Source organism: Eleutherodactylus coqui, chromosome 11 (genome assembly GCF_035609145.1).
Source record: "Eleutherodactylus coqui strain aEleCoq1 chromosome 11, aEleCoq1.hap1, whole genome shotgun sequence".
NCBI classification, from domain to species: domain Eukaryota; kingdom Metazoa; phylum Chordata; class Amphibia; order Anura; family Eleutherodactylidae; genus Eleutherodactylus; species Eleutherodactylus coqui.
This window is the reverse complement of record NC_089847.1, coordinates 18,878,902-18,893,444: the sequence shown is the minus strand read 5'-3', so window position 1 is coordinate 18,893,444 and position 14,543 is coordinate 18,878,902. Positions and strand designations below refer to the sequence as shown.

Sequence of the window (14,543 nt, the reverse complement as noted above, 5' to 3'; positions counted from 1 at the left end):
CAGAAGTGCTGAACCCCACTTGCTTTCGCGGGACAACCCCTTTAACTTGAGGCATAAACAAAAAATCCTGCTTACCCAGCACTCACTATTCATAGTCCGTGCCTGACTATACGGATGGCTCACTGCAGCTGCACAAAAAACAACAGTCCAGTTTGTCCCTTGGTCAGGGATAAGGCGTCTCTTAAGCCCAGCAGCTTCCAGCATTTCTAGCTGCACCCGGCCTCCCTTCTGTCTGCAGCTTGCAGACTTTATAGGCTAGGAAATTACCCAGCCTCTACACCTGGGGAGCTTGCCTCCCCCTAACAAGACCTGGAGTGGAGGGGGTGGAATGGACAGCCCCACTACCAAGCCTACCATCCCTTCCAAAAAAAAACAGGCCCAACACATTTTATAAAAAGCATCTCCAGCAACTATATGTTGGAGATCACATTGCCTCACAGTTTTTTCCACATGTCCCACGCAGTGAGACGCAGACTCCCTTCATTCTTAACGGGCGTAGTACCTGAAATCAGGTGGAATATAGCGACCGTCCAGAGTTAACCCCTTCAGTGTCTCACTATATATATATATATATATATATATATATATATATATATATTATTTTTTCCCTTTCTTTTCAATGGACGGAGCTGTTTTTTTTTGTTTTTTGTGTGATGAGCTTTAGCTTTTATTGCTACCATTTTAGAGTACTTACAACTTTTAAAAATCCCTTTGAGGGTGCTTTCACAAGGCCGGGAAAATCGCACGAGCTTTTGGATTGCAAGACAAATATGAACCCTATTCTCTACATGAGTGTGACATGTCCTATGTTTGGACCACATCACCCATTGTTTCCAATGGGGCCGTAAAAAACACAGCCTGACCAATCAGAGGCCAGCCCTCACTCACACCCATTCATGAATTCATGAATGGGTGAGTGAGGGCTGCCTCTGATTGGCTCAGGGGCAGGAGAGCTGAGACCATTCAGAGGCATCTTATTCAGCAGGCGGGGATTTTAAATCCCCGGCTGCTGAATACTACTAACAGCTGTTCAGAGCAGTTCAGGAGAACTGCAGCCTGCCCGCTGAACTCCGTCTGTCGGCACCAGGTGAGTATATATATATTTTTTATTTTTACACATTTCTGGATGAATTGCAGGAAAGGGCTTATATATTTAACCCCTTTCCGACAATTCATCCCGCGATCGCCGGCAGCCCATTGCATTCAGTGGAGTCGGCTGTATTGACGGCTCCATTGAATTCAATTGGCAAACATCGTTCTTCTCTGTCACAGCTGTTACAGCTGTGGCAGAGGAGAACTTGCTGTGTCGTTCCCATCATTTTCTTGAATTGCCAAGATTTTCACACATGAAAACCTTAGCGAGCATCGGCGAAATACAAAAATGTTCCGGTCGCCCATTGACTTCAATGGGGTTTGTTATTCGAAACGAACACCCGAACATCGCGGGAAGTTCGTTTCGAATAACTCGAACCCGAACATTTTGGTGTTCGCTCATCTTTAACGGTAACCCTTCCCGCAAAAAGAGCTCACGGAATTTCGATACCGGTAAAATGAAAATGTTATAGGTCTTAGAATGCGGCGATGCCACTTCAGTCGCTTTTGTTTAAAAATGCGTTTTTTATTGTTTAAAAGTATCAAAAAAGAAAACCATTAGAGATGAGCGAGCGTACTCACCAAGGCAAATTACTCGAGCGAGTATTGCCATTTTCGAGTACCTGCCCGCTCGTGCCAAAAGATTCGGGGGGGGGGGGGGGGAGCAGGGAGGAACGGGGGGGGGGAGATCTCTCTCTCTCTCCCCCCCTTCACCGCTCCCCCATGCTCACTCCCGCAACTCACCGCTCACCCCCGACGGCCCCCGAATCCTTTGGCATGAACGGGCATGTACTCAAAAATGGCAATACTCGCTGGAGTAATTTGCCTTGGCGAGTACGCTCGCTCATCTCTAAAAAACATCAATATAAGGGCGCCCACCCACTGGCGATTTTTTTTCCCTGCGAAATTCGCAGCATTTTTATCTCTGCAGGGGTCTATGGGACTTGTAATGTTAAAATCGCGATCGCGCAAAATCGCGATAAATTGCGATTTTGCGCGATCGCGATTTTAACATTACAAGTCCCATAGACCCCTGCAGAGATAAAAATGCTGCGAATTTCGCAGGGAAAAAAAATCGCCAGTGGGTGGGCGCCCTAAACTTGGAATTGCAGTAATCGTGCCGATCCAGATAACAAAGTCTCAAAAACAAAACCCCAAAACAATGCTGGAGTTTCTGAGCGGTTTTTCCATCCCCCCCCCCCCCAAAAAAAAAGTAATAAAAGTGCTACAACACATTATAAGTACCCCAGAGCGCAGCCATTAACCCTTTCCAATCCAATTTGTATCCTGGTTTTCCTAGGGGGCTTACTCTTTTTCTGCCATTATACAACAGCGCTATCTACTGGCTAAAGCCAGTACTGCATGAGGTGACACGTTGGATAAGATCCGACAGCAGAGATGCTGGCAGTAAACAGTAAGAGAACCCAGACGGACGTCTTCCAACATCGGAGCTGTACAGCCTTAAATCATAATGTCTTCCAACATCTTCCACTTTTTGCCCGATAGAAAATCTAATATAAAAAAACCTACAGGCTTTCCTTGCACCACCCTTTGACCCCATTGTGTGACCTTTGGTGGAAGATTTTGGTGTCGTTAGATTTGTGGCATCCTCATCACAGCCGTAAAATCATAGAATTTTAGTTTTATACATTGAGTGACTGTCAGGCCAGGTCAAAGTTCCTATGTTAGGTCTAGTGGCGCTCTTGTGCTTCAGCCAACAGCGCTGCCAGAGAGAGCCAGGGTTCCTTCACACGGGCGAGGGCGATATCAGGCTGTGAATCATGGCCCATTATTGTCCTCACAATCCATGTGGAAACCCCTGGATACAAGGCATTTTCACATGGAAACAGCCCCACATTCCTGCAAGGCTAAAGGAATACCCCGATGCGGCTGTCTCAGCAGCGGCAGGGGATTGCGATGTTCTCCCACTGCTTTCAGTGGGACCGGCGCTACTGCCACCGCCCCATTGAAATCATTGGGTGATATAGCAAAAAGAAAGGACATGCTGTGATTTTTTTCCTGCATCGCATAGACTACAAGGCCACATTTACATAGGCAAGTGCAATATCCAAGTAACCTGGACCAATATTGTGCTTGCCTTCCCCAATCGTCTTTTACCCCCCAGCAAGCTGGGTACTTATTTTACCCACCTCAGAAGGATGGAAGGCTAAGTCAACCTTGAACTGGCTACCCGAACCATGTGGGGATTGAACTTGCAACCATCAGCTTTGTATTGCGGTTCACAAAATACCAAATACGGATGTCTAAAAGTGGCCTAGGGGAGTTTTCACACTGGTGGAATTTTCCGCAGTTCGCGCTGCAATTCGCAGTAAATTTTGCTTTGTGTGGACTTTTATGCGAAATAGGAAAAGGCTTCAATCAGCTGGCAATTTTGCATCAAAATCCGCACTTCACCCTGCAAATTTTGGTCCAGAATTCTACAGCAGCGAATTTCACTGCGTCCCTGCGAAAAAAATCTTCTGCCCTTGTGAAAGGACTGCACATAACCTGTATCATACATAAAGCAGATCATCAGCCGGCGGAGCTGGGACATATATCATCACACAAGTGTCTAGGTGCCTTAGCACCCCACCGTATGTCCGGCAATGCATATGTGTCCATCGTATGTCGGGCAATGCAAATGTGTCCACCGTATGTCCGGGAATGCATATGTGTCCACCGTATGTCCGGGAATACATATGTGTCCACCGTATGTCCGGGAATGCATATGTGTCCACCGTATGTCCGGCAATGCATATGTGTCCACCGTATGTCCGGGAATGCATATGTGTCCACCGTATGTCCGGGAATGCATATGTGTGTCCTGAGTGTCGACGACGCCACAACGTAGTAATAATTATCCACAGATCAAAAGGGGTCACGGGCAGCACAGCGGCTCCATCCATTTCTAATGAAACCCAGAATGAGCCAAAGCAGCAAACAACAGGAGCCTTATTCCGAACCCTACATGAGGCTAATGTGATACTTTGTGCAAATGTACGTTTGCATATTAATCAGGCTTGTTAAATAAATGTGCTGTATCTGTGTACACCGCAACACACTGCGCCGCTTTACTGTAATCCTTCTGAAAATAAACGTGTAATTAACGTGCCTCTTCATGGTGAAATAACTTTAATAAAAGGCCATTATCCAGCAGGAAGAAGAAGAACGCCAACACTAAATGCACTTCTCCTCGCATGTGTTCATGGCGCTGGGGGATGGTCTGCAATGGCATTGTACATAAAGTCATAAATTCTGTATCAAAGATGTGCAACGTGGGGTCTTCAACCATCTTGAAACTGTAGACTCCAGCTTGGCCTGCCAGTCAGCTTCTGGCAAGGAGGCTTGAGGTTGCTGTAGCTTGTATCCTGTAAGCTGGATGGTGGTAAAGAGATATGTGAAAGAAATCAGAAGTGTTAGGCTGGTCTAGCTAGAAGATCTTCTGGTGAGTTCAGGCTCTAATACAGTAGTGGGCCAGTAGAAGACAGCCCCATGTGTAGTGGACTAGACTAGGTTTTTCGTAGATGGTGGTCTTCAGGTTCAATGGTGGACTCAAGGGTCCTTGGTCCTATGCTGGGAATTAGTTTGAAGCTCTTTATGCAACATCTGTATGGGGGTAGTTTCTTGACCTACGACTTTATATTATATGATCTATATAAGCATCAAGTAGAAACTACTTGCTTTGATGAAAAATCCTGTGACGTCTGAAACCACGCATTAACATCATGTATTTTTGATAGCCATTAAAAGGTATAGCTATAAGATTTCTTGGTTTCTCTTACTGAGAACAATCACACGATGATACTCCTGTCATACCTACTTATACTGAAACTGACATTCTGTGCCATGGTGGCTCTTGGGTTGATTCAGGCTTTGGTGTCCACTTAGAATTGTCTTCTATATACTATACTGCTGAATGGAAATCTTAAACAGTGGTCCTCATGTTTTTAGGAATATAGGTTTTTCCAAGGCAAGATGGTTGCTTAAAGGGGTTGTCCCGCGCCGAAACAGGTTTTTTTTTTTTCAATAGGCCCCCCGTTCGGCGCGAGACAAACCCAATGCATGTGTTAAAAAAAACGTTTAGTACTTACCCGACTCCCCGCGCTGCAGCGACTTCTTCCTTACCTTACTAAGATGGCCGCCGGGATCTTCACCCACGATGCACCGCGGGTCTTCTCCCATGGTGCACCGTGGGCTCTGTGCGGTCCATTGCCGATTCCAGCCTCCTGATTGGCTGGAATCGGCACACGTGACTTGGCGGAGCTACGAGGACCAGCTCTCCGGCACGAGCGGCCCCATTCACCAGGGAGAAGACCAGACTGCGCAAGCGCGTCTAATCGGGCGATTAGACGCTGAAATTAGACGGCACCATGGCGACGAGGACGCTAGCAACGGAACAGGTAAGTGAATAACTTCTGTATGGCTCATAATTAATGCACGATGTACATTACAAAGCGCATTAATATGGCCATACAGAAGTGTATACCCCCACTTGCTTTCGCGGGACAACCCCTTTAATGATGGGACATAATAGAAGAAATGTCTGAAGCCAACCCAATTTCAGATTATGGTTGTATATGTTCTAGTGGATGACGTCCGTTGATTTGGTCTGACAGTCCTCAATTGGTAGATGAAGGCAACACGCAGTGTCTGTAATTAGAGTCAATGGAAGAGTTTGCACTCACTGCCAGTCCTACACTATAGTCCTACATGGTCTTACAATAGCAAAGGGTAACCTTATTGGTTGGCAGTGATCTATGAATGTCTGAGGTATTCCTGTTGCTTCAGAAGATCCACAAAGAAGAGTAGCCAGTGTCTATTAGTTCTATCTCTCCTTCATTTGTGTGGCATGAACCCACTTTGCAGGGCTTTCTGTTATCATAGATAACAAGTATCCCTAGCGTAAAGGAGTACAGAGGGTCCTGGAAGTGATGATGTGGCCCCATAGAGCCCTAATCTTGATGCATCAAGTCTGTCTAGCATTGCATGAAGAGCCAGAAGGATTTAAGCACGACAATGAGATCTGTGCTAAGTTCTCCAAGATGGTTGGGACATCCTCCCTGCCAAGTTCCTTCAAAGACCAAATATTGATTTAATTTACGTTTCTTTTGTTCATTCACTTTGCATTTTGTTAATTGACCCAAAAACTATGAACCCTTTTATTTTTGGAAGCAAACCTACACAAGGGAAGACTGTCCCAGGTGTCCTCTTCTAGTGGAACGCAAGAAGTGACTGGGTTGGCATATGGGGTCAAGATCAAACACTTGGAGGAGGTCCAGTTTTTGATTGTGGTCTATGGCTCCTGGTCAACAAGGTGTTTTTGAATATTGTTTTTATTAATAATGACGACAGTTTTTGTAATCTTGTTTTTTCATGTCTACAGGAACCATCGTCATGAACATGTTGGCCTTCGATGCAGATGACCCCACAACAGATAACGCCGTCCTCCGCTACAACATTCTCAAACAGACGCCCGATAAACCATCACCGAACATGTTCTACATAGACCCAGAAAGGGGAGACATTGTCACGGTGGTGTCACCAGCTCTGCTAGATCGTGAAGTGAGTAACTTGGTTTATTGACTTCTCACAAGAGTTATTGTCTAGAATTTGCCTTACAGATGAAAAGCAGAAAGATGGCATTCCTATTATAATGAATTCGGTGTGAGAGATTGATGGTGTAATTGCATTAATTAAGATTTCCATTAAGATGAATCTGTGTAACAGCACCTAACGGCATCTGCAAATGAAATCAGTCAAATGGCAAAATGGATCTGATTTACTTAAACTTGATATCGTAAATCACTGTCAGGATCGGTTTGGGGAGACGGTGAGGATAATTTTACTCTTCAGAAGTTGTAGGGTCCGAGTCGTTTTGTCTGTAGTTACTTCCTAAACTTCTTCAGCTGAACACCTATCATATTGGTGTATCATGGTGTCCTATAGCAGTGTTCCCCAACTCCAGTCCTCAGGGACCACCAACAGGTCATGTTTTTTGGATTTCCTCAATATTGCACAGGTGATGTAATTATTGTCAGTGCCTCAGACATTGCCACAAGTGTTCTTAGCATAGGATATCCTGAAAACATGACCTGTTGGTGGTCCCTGAGGACTGGAATTGGGGACCCCTGACCAATAGGACCAATGCCATAGGAAGCTGAAAGAGGTTCTTGGAGATTAGAAAAGGGGTCTATAGATGGCATCATAGTTTCATCAAAGGTCTATGACAATATCTTTGGTAACACATTATTTCATGCTGTGCTCTTCTGACGAAAGCCGCATATTCCTAAATTGAAAGTTTTAGGGAAAGCATCATTCGAGCTAAGCACGGGCATCTATGAATATTCAGCCGTCAGTCTGATGGCAAGACATGCTGTATATGTCTGCTGCTTATAAACTATTATGTGTATACTACATACTGTCTGGAGTTCACAACCTGGTATGGGCCTGGTGCCCTCCAACGTTTCTGAGCAGTGTTCTGAATTATGGCTACCACAAAGGATTTGAAACCACCATACTGGGTTTGGTACTTCAAAACTTTTATGGCTTTGGTGTTCACAAGGAGTTATATACCTACAAACGATTATGGGTAAAAGTGCTGATGCCCACACACGCTTATGAAAAAATGGTCAGTTGCTCACAAATCCCAAGTCTTATTGGCAAAAGGCCTGAAGATCATTAACTTATTGGAAAAGAGGAGACCATAAGCTTATTAAAAAGGTCTGAAGACCATCAACTAATTAACAGGTAGTCAGGGGCTATAAATATATTGAGAAATAGTCTGCAGGCCAGAACCCTATTGGTAAAGGGTCTGAAGACCCATACACCTATTGGTAAAGGGTCTGAAGGCCATAAAGCCTTATTGGCAAAGGCTCTGATGACCATATATTTTTGGCAAAGGGTCTGAAAACTATAAACTCTTATTTCTAAAGGGTCTGAAGATCATCAACCGATTGGCAAAGGTCTTGGAGACCATACATCTATTGTGGAAGAGTCTGAAAACCATAAACTTATTGGGAACGAGTCAGGAGAACATAAACGTGTTAGTAAAAGGTCTGAAGACCATAAACCTATTGGTAAAGGGTCTGGAGACCATAAATTCTTATTGGTAAAGTCTCTGATAGCCATACTCTGCTTGGTAAATGGTCTGGAAACTATAAACCCTTTGTAAAGGGTCTGAAGACGATAAACCTATTGGTAGAGGGTCTGGAGACCATAAATTCTTATTGGTAAAGTCTCTGATAGCCATACTCTGATTGGTAAAGGGTCTGGAATCTGTAAACCCTTTGTAAAGGGTCTGAAGACCATCAACCTGTTGGCAAAAGGTCTGAAGACCCAAAACCTGTTGAGAAAGAGTCTGCAGACATAAACGTATTGGTAAAAAGGGTCTGGAGTCCATAAACTGCTGTTCTATTGAAGAAAACGCAGGCCAATAAAGAACAAAAATAGTAATCTGACAGATGGCCAGTAACAGAAGTCGCAATATTAAAGGGGTTTTCTGCTCTCTCTAAAGCCTTTCATTCTAAAAATCATTGGTGGCCGAAAATCATAGACCTCACCAATATGAGTAACTATGACATATTAGAAAATTATGTTTAATGGACTTCCCCTTTAAATACGACATTTAACAAGTCCAGTGTCAATGCTCCTTTGATACAGCAGTGTCATCTGCTTGTCTAGTAGAGCAGCGATCTACCTCTCTGTTATAATTATATCGCCAAGCCACGTACGATGTAGGAACGTAGGTGTATGCAGAATGATGTCGTCCTGCCTCGCGGCCAAACCCAGGTAGCCAAGGGCTGATCTGCATCTAATGGAAGTAAATGAACGTTTATGCAAATAGCAGCCTCTGTGAAGTCTTCCTGAAGGGGGCGACCTGTTGTCCTTGCTAATTAGACCTCAGCTGTATGTTCGCATGTTAAACACCGAGCTACCGGCGTACTGAGCTAGTAGAAGGCTACGGGGCTTTCCCAGAAGAACTTGCAGCCGAAATTCACTTATATTGTTCTTTGTAGAGAAAACTTTCCATCCCAGCAGGCGACCGAAATGAAATCCAAACGTCGGGATTGTTTCAGTTCTCCGCCCTGACGGATGGACAGAATAAGAACACCGGTTGGGTTTCATTTTTCTTCTTTTGCGTTGTAATAAGCATCTTTAAGCAGTCAATACACTTATTACTTTACTCCATCTATATGCAAATGCTAAACCCTCCGCGCCTTCTCCTTTTTTAATGAAAAGATATTAATCTTTACAGTGAGCGATCTCGCGTTTCATACATGCATTTTAACTTTGAAATATTCATATTTACAGGGATGGTAGAGGCTGCGGGGAGCGCATTGACTCATTTCTTGGCGTGCAGGTTTTATAGTCAGGACCCCTGTTGGAATCCGTAGAGTTATACCGACTGTTGGCGTCAGACATCTGCAAGCACCTAGGACTTCTAATAAGGCTCTGTTCACACCTTCCATTTTTGACTAAGCCACGTGGCATCAGAAGGACCCCTTCGTCGTATAATGGGGTCCTTGCAGGGAGAGTGCTATCCTACCAAAAGTATCTGAACCCCTTAGCAAGAATCAAAAGTAGTATTTATTTTTTGTATGTTAATACTTAGTGGCAGAGACATAACTTGAAGCTGCTGGGCCCCAGTGCAAAACCTGGAACTGGGTCCCCCAGGCCCCAATTATAAAGCTTCATTGATAGTATTGGTTTGCAATATGGGGAAGAGAGACTTTAGGGACCCCCTAGGGCTCCTGGGCCCAGGTGCGACCGAACCCTCTGCACCCCCTTTACATACTTAGTGGGGCTCCTTTGGCTCTATTGACATCGGATATTTTGCATGGCATACTTTCTACTAATATCTCAAACACTTCAGCTGGTATTTCCCTCCATTGATCCTCCAAACATCTGGCAAGTTCTCTAAAAGAAGATGGACGCTGTTCATATTTCATGACCCTATGTTCCAGTTCATCCCAGAGATGATCAGTAGGGATCAGGTCGGGAATTTGTGCATCCAGTCCATTCGTGGAACGTCCATGTCCTCAAACCAACGTAAAACAGCGTTCGATGTGTGACAAGGCGCGTCGTCTCGTTGGAAGTATGGCCGACCATTCCCAGAGTATTGCCACATTGTTGGCAGCATATTATTGTCCAGAATGTCAAGGTCACCTCCGTGTTCATGAATCTTGCCACTACAACCAACGGACTAAGACCATGCCACGTAACACATCCCCAGACCATAGCTGAACCTGTGCTTAACTGTTGGCACAACACATGCAGGCAGAAGACATTACCAGCATCCTCCACACCTGGGTACCTCCATCTGATGTGAAGACAAATAGTGTGATTCATCACTGCATAGAGCGTTCTTCTATTGCTCAACTGTCCAATGACAGCGCTCCTTGCACCATTGTTGACAGGCCGTTGCATGGCGCTTCATGATGGACGGCTTGTGTGCAGCAGCATAACCCGTATATCCCTTCGCAAACTATGGCTGACAGCCCCAAGGGTCAGCATCTCATGTAGCATGGTTTTGGACACAACTTGCTAATAAGACACGATCCATTCTACTAATAGGGGTGTCCAAATACTTTTGATAAGATAGCACAGTTGCCTTTAAAAGTGTTGGAAGCATCCACAGAAACCCTGCGCTACAGCAGTTTTCATGTAGCCATAGGTTATGTTCATACATGATGTGTACGCTGCAGACTTTTCACCATGAATTTGCATGTGAAACACCCTCAGCATATTACAGTTACAGTCAAGTGCATGAGGGGTGGCACCTAGATGGCATCCCCTGCTCATGTCCTACTAAAGCATACGAATGTCATTGTGGGGGGTCCCCTGCTTGGGACCCCGATCTATGGATGTAACAGAGCCAGTAAAAGCATCTCCTATCCAGATGGACCGTGTTATCCTTGCAAATACAGAATGGCTAACCATGTAAATGGCCGACCTGTAATACTAGATTTCCCCTGCAGAAGGGAGATGTCTTGCAGCCAATGGTTTCCTGCGGCATCATCACCTTTTGCCAGGGGTGCCAAGAGCAGGACTGGCATTCTGAAAGGAGTTATGGAAGTTGATGCAACCCTTTTAAAGAACTCTCATCTACACACTACATGAAAATCTGCAGAGGAAATTAACTTAGGCTATTTACACCAGGGGGAGGATGATCCCAGTGAAAATCTAAAAAATGCCATGAATTAACTGAAATACCCCTTTAAGGTCTATGGTATGATGGGCAATACTTTGAGATTGACATAATGCCTAGAACTATGAGTGTTAGCTTGAAAGCATCAGCAAAAGTAGCTTAGAAGGTGTGGCCAGAGTACTCAGGGGTGGGACTTACACAATGGGGCTCATAGAGGAAAGGGCAATGCATGACAGATCACAATGGGCTCCTAAGGGGTCTGATGTTTGTTTCTTCTTTGGACCAGTTGACCAAACTTTGCTTGCTAGCAATGCAGAGGAGAATCTTGCCCAAGTTGTACCCACCCAAAAGGGGCCAACCAGAGCCCTCTATCCAGGGGTCTCACGGTAGCTGCATGCTCTGTCGCTATGGAACACACACCTTTGGGATACACCTGAGAACATTTGGCATGATGTGCTCAGCATAGATACCCCGTTTCCCAGAAAATAAGCCCTGCCCTGATTTTTCGGGATTTTCGAGGAGGCTTGAAATATAAGCCCTAGCTGCATTACGGAAAAAAAAGGAATACATTACCTAGCAGGCTCGGTCCCTCCCACTGCTCTCTGGAGCTTCGACGCGCTTATTGCAGTCCTCAGCTGCCGACAGAACATCACTTCCTTGGTTCATAAAACCCACCTCCAGGAAACGATGTCTCTGATTGGTTCTCGAGTGCTGCTCATCCAATCAATGCAGCACTAGATGAACTAATCACAGCCAGCGCATTGATTCATCGAGCGCTGCATTGATTGGCTGAGTAGCGCTCGAGAATCAATCAGAGCCAGCGCTTCCTGAAGGCGGGTTTTATGAATCCCAAAACCAGGAAGTGATCTTCTGTGGGCACATGAGGATTACAAGAAGCACGTCGGAGCTCCGGAGAGCAGCCGGAGGGACCTGGACTGAGTCTGCTAGGTAAGTATAATAAGACAGCCTCTGAAAATGAGACCTAGCGTCTCTTTTGGGGCAAAAATTAATATAAGACAGGGTGTTATTTTCGGGGAAATATGCTATTTGTCTCTCTTTCCCATCTCCACTTTGCAGAGGGTCGGAGGTTGGCACTATTTTATGTGCCATCTCTAGCTCACGGGTCGTCTGCTCTGAAGGCAGCAACATTAGCAGAATCTCTTCCACCATATTCTCCGTTCTCTTCTACAGTGATGTTGTTCTCACCCCGATCACAGAGCATTATCCTCTTCCAGCACGCTTTCTATTTGATGTCCGCCATCAGCATGCAAACTATCTTCCCATTCCAGCGACATGATCATTTTGGAATGGACTCGGCGTTGATTCTTAGCAGCCATAGCTCTGAGCTTTATCTCTGTTTGCATGCAAGCCAATTAATTATTTTGCAGCCGGCCTCCTCTAGCTGGAGACTGACCCTAATAGCAGACATATTCGTATTCAATTAATAAGTGGTTGATGACTGGAGTAATGCATCCTGACTGTAATGGCTTGTTGTACAGAGGAGCTTGCGGCTCCTTCAAGACGTTGGACAATGAGTAATTCAGGAAGTAGTATGTAATCAAATCATAAGATCCACCATGGCTCCTGGGAAAACTGGGATCTACGAATATTCAATTTGCCCAATTTCCTTTTTTTCTTCCACTTCCTCCTATGGACTTTATAAATGTACACTCATTGTCAAAAGAAATCAGGCGCCTAGAAGGAGACGTCATAATCGAAACTATATGTGTGATTGTAACATTGATATAAGCTTGGATACAAGATACGGTGATACGGACGGGCATGGAGGCTCTAGTGCCCTGTTGTATCGCCTCTAGCCTGGATACAAGATGTGATATGGGTGGGCATGGATGCTCTAGTACCCTGTTGTACTGCCTCTAGCTTGGATACAAGATGTGATATGGATGGGCATGGAGGCTCTAGTACCCTGTTGTACTGCCTCTAGCTTGGATACAAGGTTTGATACGGGGGGCATGGATGCTCTAGTACCCTGTTGCACTGCCTCTAGCTTGGATACAAGGTTTGATACGGGCGGGCATGGAGGCTCTAGTACCCTGTTGTACTGCCTCTAGCTTGGATACAAGGTTTGATACGGGGGGCATGGATGCTCTAGTACCCTGTTGTACCGCCTCTAGCTTGGATACAAGATGTGATACAGGTGGGCGTGGAGGCTCTAGTACCCTGTTGTACTGCCTCTAGCTTGGATACAAGATGTGATACAGGTGGGCATGGAGGCTCTAGTACCCTGTTGTACTGCCTCTAGCTTGGATACAAGATGTGATATGGATGGGCATGGAGGCTCTAGTACCCTGTTGTACTGCCTCTAGCTTGGATACAAGGTTTGATACGGGGGGCATGGAGGCTTTAGTACCCTGTTGTACCACCTCTAGCTTAGATACAAGATGTGATACTGGCGTGCATTAAGGCTCTAGTACCCTGTTGTACCACCTCCAGCTTGGATAGAAGATGTGATACAGGCGAGCATGGAGACTATAGTACCCTTTTGTACCGCCTCTAGCTTGGATACAAGATGTGATACAGGGGGCATGCAGGCTCTAGTACCCTGTTGTATTACCTCTAGCTTGGATACAAGATGTGATACGAGTGAGCATGGAGACTATAGTACCCTATTAGGCCGCCTCTAGCTTGGATACATGATAGCATGGAGGCATACAGGTTCTCTATGGTATCCTGCGGCATATTGCTCCACATTCGCTGTAATTGAGCCTCTAGATCGTGTAAATTCATAGACTGTCGAAATTGGCATCACCGTTAGAATCATAGAATGGTGGAGTTGGAAGGAACCTCCAGGGTCATCGGGTCCAACTCCCTGGTCACTGCAGCATTCACTAGGTCATCCCAGACAGATAGTCGCCCAGCCTTTGTTTGAACACTTCCATTGAAGGAGAACTCATCACCTCCCGTTGGTCCCATACATGTTTTATTGGTGATAAATCTGGTGACCAGGCAGCCACGGAAGCGTGACAATGTTGTGGGGGCTTCCTGTGACCCCCTTGTGCCTGAGATGTTTGCTTGTGAGCTTGATGTGTTTTGTGAGAAGAAAACAAACCCTATAGTGACCTCCATAGTGGCCTCAGTAGTAATAGTGAACCCCATTCTGGCTCCAATAGTGATAGTGGTCCCTATAGTGACCTCAGTAGTAACAGTGACACTCATAATGGCCCCAATAGTAATGGAGCCCCCATAGTGGCCCCAGTAGTAATAGTGACCTCCATAGTGCCTCCAGTAGTAACAGTGCCCCCTATAGTAATAGTCTCAGAGATGCTCCCGGGTCAGAGGCCAA

At 45.4% G+C, this 14,543-nt stretch overlaps 1 protein-coding gene across 2 annotated transcripts in view; it reads left to right on the top strand.

The window, feature by feature from the left end:
* Positions 1-14,543, top strand: part of CDH13 (cadherin 13) — a 691,633-nt gene that overhangs the window by 470,095 nt on the left and 206,995 nt on the right. For both annotated transcript variants that reach the window (XM_066583672.1, XM_066583671.1), the window contains exon 7: positions 6,476-6,654. In XM_066583672.1, coding sequence (XP_066439769.1) covers positions 6,476-6,654 — 179 coding nt within the window. The remainder of the gene's footprint in view (positions 1-6,475; positions 6,655-14,543) is intronic.